Raw genomic sequence first — 11,358 nt, forward strand, 5'->3', positions numbered from 1 at the left:
TTATTTCAAGGTTTATGTAAAATCTGTGAATCAAGCAATGTTTCCTAGAATTACACATTGAGCCTCCAAATGTAAACATCTCCTGTTGATTGACTTTTTACGCGGCACTCTTAACCCTTAACTCCTACTAGTGACCAAGACAGAACTTCTCCTTACAATATCAATACAATGTCAACCAGATAAGTGATGAGAATAAAGAAAAATATCAATTAGAGGATTACTCGTTGATCAAATACCGAGTTCTCCAAAGTAACACCATAAGAACCGTATAGCAATAGTTGGGAGAATTACTAATGAGATCTTGGGATTGAAAGAGTTAGGTCGGAACACGTTCCTATTGACAAGTGTTTTTGGTCGTTTTTCCATCTGAAATAAACATTCTACTCTGACCCGTGAACACACAGTTCATTGACATGGAGATTATATTTCACTTTTAAAACATACAACCGCGCGCTAGATTAGGGGCTCGAAATAACACAGAAGCAAAATATACATTTTCAAAAATATACATTTATATGGGAACTCGATACGCAATCGAGTCACTCACTCAATGGCAATTAGTCGATAGGAATAACGGGCAGACATCTTCAGTTGGTCACCCGAACTCACCCGAGCACGAAGCTATATTGGAGTTCTAACCGCGCGTAAAAAAAGATAGAGAGGCTTTGTTACAGTTTATACTAGGCATCGTTGCGTAAAATATCTCCTTCCAACACAATCAGCTTTTCAAAATTCGTTCCTTTGCTACTCCTAAGGAGTAGTAAACCTAAAGATGGATAACTCGCTAAGATGACTTCTTTTCAACATAGCAAGCGGTCAGACAACAAGCGATGCACTGTGAAAGTAAGGTGAGGTATTTTTAATGAGAATTTGACAGTATTTTTTATTCCTAAGGTCGTCAATATTCCCATACAAACTCTTATATTTTCGCCATGATCCGAATACGCAAGATGATCATCTCACCGGTGGAGCTTGGGCTGCCTGTGCTTCCAAGTGAACAAAAATTTATCGAGTTCAGGCAAAAACCTAATACTGTGAACGGTTTCGACTGTTTATGATCTGATGCACACCAACAACCGTGATTAAATTCAATTATCGTATGTAAACATTGGCTGAAGCGATCAGAAGCGGACGGAAATAATCCTGTGATTATTTGATAAAAGAAAACTTGTAAAATTCACTGCTGCATATCTTCAATTTCAATCATTCAAAGAAACTTGCGGTCACATAAAATGCGTTCCGAGGTGTTTTCATTCAGAGGCAGAAAATTTAAAGAATTGATATTGCATGCAAGCCAACCCTGTAGACAAAGGTCATTGCGTTACAATGCAAATATTTATTAAGCAACCGTGAGGCGAAACGTGACATCGTGAAATGAAAAATTGTCGAATTTGGCTTGTGCAAACACGAAGGTTTACTTTGACAGCTTCTAAATCGTTGATGCTTCGTCGTCACATGTTACTTTGTTCAATATCAGTGATGTGAAAGATGGCGACTTATTGTGTGAAGGGATTTAGTCGAATTTCCGAGAAAAACATGGAGACCATTTTGAAATGCGACAGCATCGAGCATCATATCTTCACAATTACTACACGAATTTTTCTTAAAAAAGCGATCAAAATTTAAACAAACAAACAAAAAACGAGGTTACTTGACATGAGATCAGTAATTAAGCGCTTCAAAGCAGAGGTTTTTCCTGACTTTCTCGTGATCGACAAAAACGCTTTGATCCCAATATTTCAGTTACATTTAAATGGTAAGATATCGGTACGAGATTATTGCACACGTTACACGTTTTGCAAACGTTACACGATAAACTTTACACACAAAAAGCTACAAAAGCTACATATTTAACGTTACATAGTCAAGGGCAGACTAGCACATTATGAGGCCCTTTTCCCTTCCCATGTCAATCCACTGCCAGTAGTTATATTTTTAATTTCTCGACAACTCGTCGAGCATGCGCAAAGGGATCAACTTTGGTCAGCCGCTGCGAGCTAGTTTTCCTCGCAAAATATTTATGGAAACTTTAGAAACTACTGTTGTGGCGCTAAATTAACGCAAAAATTGAAGCGTTTAGAGAAATTAGGTAAATCAAAGAAACTTCAGAAAGGATGGTGAAACGAGTATATAGGAGACATGGAGCGCGACTGATGTTCTGTTACTGACTTTTGTTTTTAAAAACCTTACCATGATTTTCGACCTCAAGAAGGAGAACGAAATCTCCAAATCTCAATGGTTTTTAAAATGTATAGCTTTTTTCCACAAAAACTCGAACGATGTTTTAGCAATTCGTTACCACTCGAACACATTAAACTGTAGTTTAAAACACAAAATTATCTAGAGGGTACGTGTCACTCAAACCAAATCGCCATAATTTAACAATTTTATTTGATGAGATTTTTTGCAGTCGACTAAATTGTGGAAAAAATCAGCGAAGAACTGTCTGGTAAAGTAGATCAAACTTTAACTATGTCATAAAAAAGCACGACAGTGAAAAGTTTTCTTAAGATTCGCTTACGGTTTTTCTAATCAATTCTTAATTAGACGTGGAAGAGATCGTTACGCAAGAAAATTAAAAATATTTGTACAAATGGCTTAAGGGCAGACATCAACAGCTGGATTCTTGACGTTGTTTGCCGTTCGCGTAAATTTGGTCGAAAATATCTCTTGCCTGCCACTTTGCTCCGACAAATGTCTAATCTTGAGCATTTAAAAGAAACGAAATCTCGTATGGTTAGCTATAGGAAATTCGCCAATGCGTAAAACTACTTTCATCAAACTTGACGTTGATATATGGTCAACTTAATTTGACAAATATCTACCCACCAGGAAAGTCAACGCATCAAAATCACTCTATATCATTTATACATTTCTTTTCCCCCGCAAAACCTTCCTCCTTTCTAAAAATGAAACAAAATTTTCTACAAATTTGTAAAAAGTCTGTTGATGAATATGGACATACAAATTCTTTGGTATATGGTTGCATTTCATGTTTGAGAGTTCTTTTCTACTGTCTGCCTCTCAAATCAGTTACAACATTGGGCAGACAGCTGCGAAAGAGTTAACTGGTTGAAAAGGATAACACTCTAACCTTTAACAAATACTAGTTTTTACGCTTGAGGCTTTTTGTTTGCATGTTTCGCTTGACCTGCAACGTACATGATTTTGGGAAACATTTTCATGTTACCCGTTTGTTTACTTCCTTTGTACACGTATGCACTTACCTTAAGATCAATCTGAACAGTCGTTGAGGATATTTTCGACTGTCATCGAACTAGAAACGGTTTCCAGAAAGGAACGTATGGTTTCTGTGCTGTTCGAGGCTCACCCAAACACCGCGAGAAAACACGAATATGGAGTTGAAAGCAATTGCTTTGATTGGAATCGTTTTCTTGGTGAGTGAGTTTTAATGAATTTTTCTACATGTGTTGAGGCTTAGTCGTTTAAATCGATATTTTTAAACATTATTATTTTAGACAAAACCGAATTTAGTTCAAAACTTATAAACCACTAGAAAAATATTTGGTAGATATTGAAAGAGACTTAGGTCTTCCGCGTAGAGGCTCCCAAAGCAGTCTAGGCCTTTCATGTGACTCAAGTCTTGAAACCGAACAGCCTCGGCTCTCGAGTTCTCGCTCTAATACTCATTACTTGGTTCTCGAGATGAAAGACATTTAAAAAAAATGTGAAAACCGGATTAATCAAAATAAAAGCAAGAGCAAATTATTAGGCAAAGGTAGCATATGACGAAAACGATGTTTAGTTATTGCGGACTAACTTTAAATTGTTTATAAAATGTAGCTGACCACAAGAACTATACATTTGAAAATTTTTTGCTGATACGCTTGAGTTCCTAACAATGGTCGTATGTATCTGTTCGAAAGAGTTTCCCAAACTCAGAAGTAGAAAAATTTATTCATTCTGTATAGACAAGAACAGTAGATAAAATAAAACATGAAATTTTCCATTCTCTGACCCTTAAAAACTACATCTCATGATAATAAGTAAAAACTGTCGAACAGTTTTGGTAAATTAGCTCGAACACCACGCGCAAACGGGAGACCCATTAGTATGTTCCGGAACTTTATTTTATTCTCTGAGACTGTCTCTCTCCAATGTACGTGCTCTTAAATACCCTGTCGGTAGGCATTTTTGGGCTTACCAGACAACTGAACTTGGCGGGGTAATCATCTTTTTAGAATGCTAACCAAAGCAGTCTCACAAGACATCTGAGTGAAACAAAACAAATCTTGGAAAACTAAATCTAAACAAGACCTCCCGTTGAGGACTCTAATCAAGTCAAGGACAAACCCAAACACGACGAGCGATGACGACTATCGTTCGAGAATTAAGCCCTGTTACAACAGTCAAGGACACATTATAACTTCTCAAAAGGTAAAAATACAATTTGGTCTTGGAACACAGAACAAACCAAGGTTCACAAGACTCGGACAAGGATCGCAAGATAATCTGACAGGCCTAAACAATTCCCAAGCACTTAGCAAGAACATTCATAGTAGTTAGTTGGTAGGTCGTTGTAAACACTTATAACTTTAGTACTTCGTAACAAAACAACGTATGAAAATGAAAAATAATTCGTGAAAACTTCATAACGATTTCAGTATATATGGTGGATAATCCGCGGCATTTTGTGTTCTAGGCCGCACTTACAGAAGCCAATAACAAGAAGCCGCCATATTCGTCAGGATGCAAGGTGGGAAGTTTTAGTACTCTTCATTCCCTAAAATCGCGCAGTGAAATTCACAATGCATTGAGGCATTGATTAGAAAATAAAAGAAGGGAATCATTAATTTTCTGAAGTTTGAAATTCTGATTTGCCACACAGAATGCAACTCAACATGCTTTAATAACTAATCTCATTTAAGATTCATTAAGTTTGGTTTCCTAATTTGCGAACGAAAGGTAAACTAAGAATCCCACTTTCTCATTAAGGACTAATTGAAAATGACCGGAGTTGTGTTGTGTGTCAGGTAAACTTGTTTAATTTTTCAGTCCACCCGAAAAGTAACATGTTTAGGCTGCTTTTTGATTCAGGCAAAGAAAATCAGGAAAAGGTACACACCACAAGAAGGTAACGTGAACCCAAAGTAAACAAGGCCTCAAAAGCATGAAAACCGTAATCCATGCGAATAAATCGGATTTGCTGAAGAGCTTTTTTGATTTTGCATCTCTTTGATTGAAAGGATGACGCAATCGCTCAGCACCAGTCACAGTGCGCTGTTAATGAGATTCTGGATCATTTCCCACTCTCACTGATGGGGTTAAGGAGTGGAAACTAGAACTTTTAACGTACCTTCCCACGTAATTAAGTATAAATTTGCATTTTTAAGTCTTAAGATTTCCAAATCTCGTCATGGGTGGAAACCTATGTTCTCTTTCCACCTTCTTTCGTTGTTTTTCAGTTCGACGCTCCAGTCCCATTTTTTTTGGTTGTTTTGTGAGTGCTGACCACGCTAATTTTATTCTACTTACTTTCAGGGAGATTCTTGTCCTAAAACAAAAGATTCCTCACAGGACAACAAGCAATTTCGTCCCACCTCCTGCCTTGATTATTTGTCAAAGGGCACACGCGCCTGTGGAATGTACCGCCTCTACGACTCTTCCGGCAACAGTTTCCCAGCATACTGTGACTTCAAGTCCGAGCCTGGTTTTGCATGGACCCTTGTGATGTCCTGGGCTAACAAATATCGTGCCTGGTCTGCCTTCGATAGTAATTCCTTCAAGGAAAACGCTCCTGTCAACGAGAATTCCCTTATCTGGAATATGTACCGCCTGAGTCTGACTCGAATGAGGTCCCTACAAGCCCACTCTACTCATTGGCGAGCAACATGCAGCTACCCGACCCATGGCATTGATTTTACAGACTATATCCGCGGTAACTTCAAGGACTTTAATATAGTCGACTTTATTGGGTCTGGTCAGTGCAAGAAGGCGGAGTTTGTGAATATCCGTGGGCACATTGGCGTGCATCTCACCGTACGCTTCTGGCAGGTGGCTAAAAGCTACCTTTTGCACACAGACAGCAGTTTATCCGGCTGTAACTTCAACGCGAAGTCCGGCTCAGTGCCAGGTGAAGATAACTTTGGTCATTACAGAGTCATCAACCCCAAGTTTCGTTGCACAGCGGGGGATCTTTCCACCACCCAGTGGTGGTTTGGAGCACATCTGTGAGCTTCACGTCCAAGGGTTTTTTAGACGACACAAGACAAGGATCTCAACACTCATGTAATCAGTTGATCATGAACTGGATTTAGAAAAAAATGATGTAACCTTTTGAAAACTCTTCAATAAAGATAGAGATCAAAACTAAAAAGAAATCATCTTCTTTTCATGAACTTACTATTCTCGTCCGAGAGGTTGAGATAACAGACTAAAAAGTTTGGCGTAGTTGGGGCTGAAATGGCAAAAATCGTATTGTGGGGTAAACCGTTAGCCGTAAAAAGGCCAAAAAAAAAATAGCCGTTAAGCGTGAAAGTTAACAAACCTTTATTCGGCAGTCGCAATAAAGATAACCATTCAAATTTTTCTTTTAACTTCAACGAAAAGAAATTAACCGTTAGCCATAAAATGGCAAAATTTTAACCTTAAAAGCCATCCTCCCTCAGTAGAGACCCTCTACAGTTTCCGTAGAAAATACTCAGTTCTCTTCTATTGATAGCCATACCATGAGGTGCAATGAAAATTCAGTTCTAGACGTGAACAAGTGAGAAAATCAGGCCAAGCATATATGCGGAACTAGTTAACAATAATTCGACTTCGTTTGTTGAGAATTGCTTTACCATCGATGTCAAAATATTTGTCCACATGAGTGAAATATCTGTGGGCACTAAAGCAAACTTTCGTGATACTTTAAAAAAGGTTTAGATAGTTTTGACCTATAGTTGTGGTACTCATCTCTCCGTTCGATTGTCTAGCAGTAATATTGGTCAGAAAAGTGCCCTCGAAATGAATTGAAGTGATACTTAGATATGCCGTATGGAAACAGCTTCCTTCCGAAGTGATCGTCATCTAGCTTCTTCGAGGTCCAAATCTGGAGATATCTTGCATGTCTAATTTTGATTTTAATTAAATTAGATTATTCGGCAGTATTTGCGTTCCTACAATTTACTGCATAACATTTTGAAATTGGTCTTGAATGCTTTTTACATGAATGCTTTTTTCAAACTAAAGTTTCCTTGATCAAAAATGACAACAGATAATAAGAAAATCTCGGAAGCTGTAGAAGGGGCGTTGGCGCATATTAAAACGAACGCTCCTGAAGAGCATTCCAAGCTCATTGCAGACGGGAAATTGGAAGATGCTATCACTACAGCAGCGAGGGAAGCCGCCGATGAGGAAGTAAAGCTCGTTCACGAGTTTAATAGAATAGAATAGAATAGAAACTTTATTAAAGTGTCAAAAACCGTCTAGCCAGGGAACAAATCCCTTACTAATTTGGGGACACCAATTAGGGGAGAATATACAAACTAAAAAAAAAAAAAAAAAAAAAAAAAAAAAACTATATACAGTAGTAGGTAAAATATCTATAGTTAGCTCATTAAGAGATTTATAGTAAAAATACACAGAAGTCAAAATAAACAAAGGCTGCAGCCTGCGCAGCCGTCATCTAAAAGTTCACTTATATTGAGTTGGCGTATCTTGCTTTTAAACGACGTTAGGGTTGTGACGTCCCTGATACTCTTGGGTAGTTTTGTCCATAGCCTAGGCCCTAAATATCTAATAGAGTGCTTGCCATAGGTGACTGTCTCATACCTAGGTATAGAGAAATCTGCTTGCCGCAGATTGTAATTAGTATTTGGTTCTTTAAAGATGTTACTTATATATGCAGGGCACAGTTTATGCTTTACTTTATACATAAGGATGCACAGATCCTGTAAGCGACTATTTAGTAGTGTTGGCAGATCTGCCTTCTCTAATAGTTGTTCATAACTAGAATTATTATCCTTGAAAACCGCTCTAAGTCCTCTTTCTTGTAGTCTTTCAAGCTTTCGAGTGTCACTCGCTTTACAAAAATGCCACACTAGGTGACAGTACGTGAGGAATGGTAATATCGCGCTTTTGAATAATATTAACTTAGATTTCATAGGAATTAAATTACGTAGTCTCATTAGAACACCAATTCTCTGGCTGGCTTTTTTACAGATAGAGATTACATGCTCAGAGAAATTTAGCTTAGAATCTAACACTACTCCTAGAAGTATGATATTATCTTTAGTTTCAATCACAACATCATTCACGCAAATATTGCTGTCATTTTGAGTGAAGCCCAAGTTCAAAACTTGGTACTTTTTGAGGTTTCCCGCCAATAAGTTAGAATCGTACCACGTTGTTGCTAAGTTGGCACTATCCTTTAAGCAATTAAGAAGTCTTCAGCATTCCAGCAAGCGATACAGAAGTTTGTCAGTTCATGGAAAGCGGCGAGAGGCAATGCAACTGACAAGGCTAAAGCCATTTTCTTCCTCCTCAAAGAAACCTACGCAGCTGGATTGTTGTGGACCATCATCAAGAGTTTGTGCAGAGAGATGAAATGGTACGACTGGTTGGAGACCTCAGAAGGTGAGCGCCATGATCATAGCAGCCCTTGGCACAGAAGGAGCAGCGCTGATAGCAAAGATTACTTTGATCGTATTGGCTGCTGTCGATTTCGCCAGGAAGATCGCTAATCTGGTACAACTTGAAGAAATAAAGAAAAGTCTGTAAGAAGAAAGAGATTATGCAGGTTTCGGCAGTTTGCCAAGGTTCATGACATTTTCAGATCAGACGATTCAAATCTCCCAAAAATACATTGAAAAAGCGGTGCTGAATTGTTTGGTGATACATAGGAATCGAACATGACAATGTAAAGCTGATTCATTTCGTTAGCAAAGGCACACTTAAAGTTACCAGATTTATGAACTGATAGATGATTTAACTCAATAATATCACAAAATTGTTTCAATCAACAGAACAATTATTATTTTAATTACAGCAGTTAATTTTTGTACTCAGTTATTAATCGTGATCACTTACCAGATCAATATTCGAAATTCTTTTCGTCGCTTTTCGGATGATCTGTTTATCTTACTCTTCCCTCTTAACATTTTACATCAATCGTGATTTAAAACATACTCTGAAAAGAATAAATATTAGCTGCTAAAAACGTATGAGCTGATTCTTAATTCATTCTTTACACTCTCACTTTATTTCAAGGTTTATGTAAAATCTGTGAATCAAACAATGTTTCCTAGAATTACACATTGAGCCTCAAAATGTAAACATCTCCTGTTGATTGACTTTTCCCTAAGCACTCTTAACCCTTAACTCTTACGAGCGACCAAGACAGAACTTCTCCTTACAATATCAATACCATATTAAACAGACAAGTGATGAGAATAAAGAAGAATGTCAATTAGGGGATTTAATTGTTGATCCAACACCAAATTCTCCAAACTAACATCACAAGGACTGTATAGCCGACAGTAAGGAGAATTACTAATGAGATATTGGGGTTGAAAGAGTTCGGTCGGAACACTTTCCTATTGACAAGTATGTTTTTCCATCTGAAATTTTTTTATTCCTAAGGTCGTCAATATTCCCATACAAACTCTTACATTTTCGCCATGACTTGTATTACTTAAGATGATCATCTTACTGGTGGAGCTTGGGCTGCCTGTGCTTCCAAGTGAACAAAAATTTATCGAGTTCAGGCACAAACCTAATACTGTGAATCGCTTCGACTGTTAATGATCTGATGTACACCAAGAACCGTGATTAAACTAAATTATCCCATGAAAACATTGACTGGAGCGATCAGACGCGGACGAAAATAATCCTGTGATTATCTGATAAAAGAAAACTTGTAGAATTCACTGCCGCATATCTTCAATTTCAATCATTCCAAGAAACTTGCGGTCACATAAAATGCGTTCTGTGGTGGGTTCTTTCAGAGGCAGAAAATTTAAAGAAACACTATTGCATGCAAGCCAACGCTGTAGACAAAGGTCATTGCGTTACAATGCGAATATTTATTAAGCAACCGTGAGGCGAAACGTGACATCGCGAAATGGAAAATTGTCGAATTTGGCTTGTGCAGGCGGAGAAAGATGTGGATTGCAGCGCCTGAATTTGACGAATTTTGCAGAGAGAAATTCGATTAACACAGGATACTATTATGTGCTGTTTTTTTTTTTGTAGAATTTATATGCGTTCATCATTCTGCAGAGTTGGATGGCTACCATAATTGTGGTACGCTCCGTGGTTGTCCCGAAGCTTGGCTTTTCAGATAAGAGCAACCTTGCATTGCCACATGATCAATAATTACAAGTTCACAACCATGTTTCTTCTCCAGATTAAGTACTTTATGCAAGAGTTGGCCATAGATATTCTTTGATTATCACAAACCATTCCTCCAATATCAATACAACCATGTTTCTTCTTCAGATTAAGTACTTTATGCAAGAGTTGGCCATAGGTATTCTTTGATTATCACAACCATTCCTCCAATGTTAATACAACCATGTTTCTTCTTCAGATTAAGTACTTTATGCAAGAGTTGGCCATGGATATTCTTTGATTATCACAACCATTCCTCCAATATTAATACAACCATGTTTCTTCTTCAGATTAAGTACTTTATGCACGAGTTGGGCATAGATATTCTTTGATTTTTTTTATCATAAGCCATTCCTCCAACATTAATACAACCATGTGATATGAAACTGCAAACACTTAGATTGACTTTAACAGCTTCTAAACCGTTGATGCTTCGTCGTCACATGTTATTTTGTTCAATATCAGTGATGTGAAAAGATAGTGATTTATTGTGTGAAGGGGTATTTAGTCGAATTTCCGAGAAAAACATGGAGACCATTTTGAAAATTTGACAACATCGAGCATCGTATCTTCCCAATGACTATACGAATTTTACGTAAAAATGCAGTCAAAATTTAAACAAACAAGCGAAAAATGGGGTGACTCCATACGAGATCACTTATTAAGCGCTACAAAGCAGAGCTTTTCCTGACTTTGTCGTGATCGACGAAAACGCTTTGAACCCTAAATTTAAGTTGCATTTAAGCGGTAAGATCTCGGTACGATATTATTATACACGTTAAACGTTTCGTAAACGTTACACGATAAACGTTACACGTTGATTAAAAGCTACACGTTTAACGTTACATCAAGGGCAGACTAGCACATTATGAGGCCTTTTCAAGCCAAATCGCCATAATTTAATAATTTTATTTGATGGGTTATTCGCAGTCGACTAAATGGTGGAAAAATTCCACGACAAACTTTCTGGTAAAGCAGATCAAACTTCAACAATGTCTTAAAAAAGCACAACAGAGAAAATTT

At 37.6% G+C, this 11,358-nt stretch overlaps 1 protein-coding gene and 1 pseudogene across 3 annotated transcripts; both read left to right on the top strand.

The window, feature by feature from the left end:
• Positions 1-443: 443 nt before the first annotated feature.
• LOC149053751 (uncharacterized) lies at positions 444-6,341 on the top strand. Of its 3 annotated transcripts, XM_089211339.1 has the most exons (4): positions 657-848; positions 4,664-4,717; positions 5,059-5,095; positions 5,503-6,341. In XM_089211339.1, exons 1-4 carry the CDS (start codon positions 790-792, stop codon positions 6,193-6,195), a joined length of 843 nt encoding a protein of 280 aa, XP_089067465.1. In that variant the 5' UTR covers positions 657-789; the 3' UTR covers positions 6,196-6,341. The 3 variants fall into 3 exon arrangements, with proteins under 3 accessions (XP_089067478.1, XP_089067465.1, XP_089067474.1); XM_089211352.1 differs by lacking the exon at positions 5,059-5,095 and having other exon boundaries at positions 444-848; XM_089211348.1 differs by lacking the exons at positions 657-848; positions 5,059-5,095 and adding an exon at positions 3,189-3,398.
• An 823-nt stretch (positions 6,342-7,164) lies between these two features.
• Positions 7,165-8,873, top strand: LOC149053752 (uncharacterized; annotated as a pseudogene).
• The last annotated feature ends 2,485 nt before the right edge of the window (positions 8,874-11,358 follow it).

The sequence above is a fragment of the Pocillopora damicornis genome, chromosome 1, assembly GCF_964200805.1.
Source record: "Pocillopora damicornis chromosome 1, jaPocDami1.2, whole genome shotgun sequence".
Taxonomy (NCBI): domain Eukaryota; kingdom Metazoa; phylum Cnidaria; class Anthozoa; order Scleractinia; family Pocilloporidae; genus Pocillopora; species Pocillopora damicornis.

Excerpts from the sequence above, each read along its gene's own strand:
- LOC149053751 (XM_089211339.1), top strand. The coding sequence starts at position 790 with ATGACTTCTTTTCAACATAGCAAGCGGTCAGACAACAAGCGATGCACT. Across the intron at positions 4,718-5,058 it reads CATATTCGTCAGGATGCAAG|GCAAAGAAAATCAGGAAAAG; the intron begins GTGGGAAGTTTT and ends TTTTTGATTCAG. Across the intron at positions 5,096-5,502 it reads AAGGTACACACCACAAGAAG|GGAGATTCTTGTCCTAAAAC; the intron begins GTAACGTGAACC and ends ACTTACTTTCAG.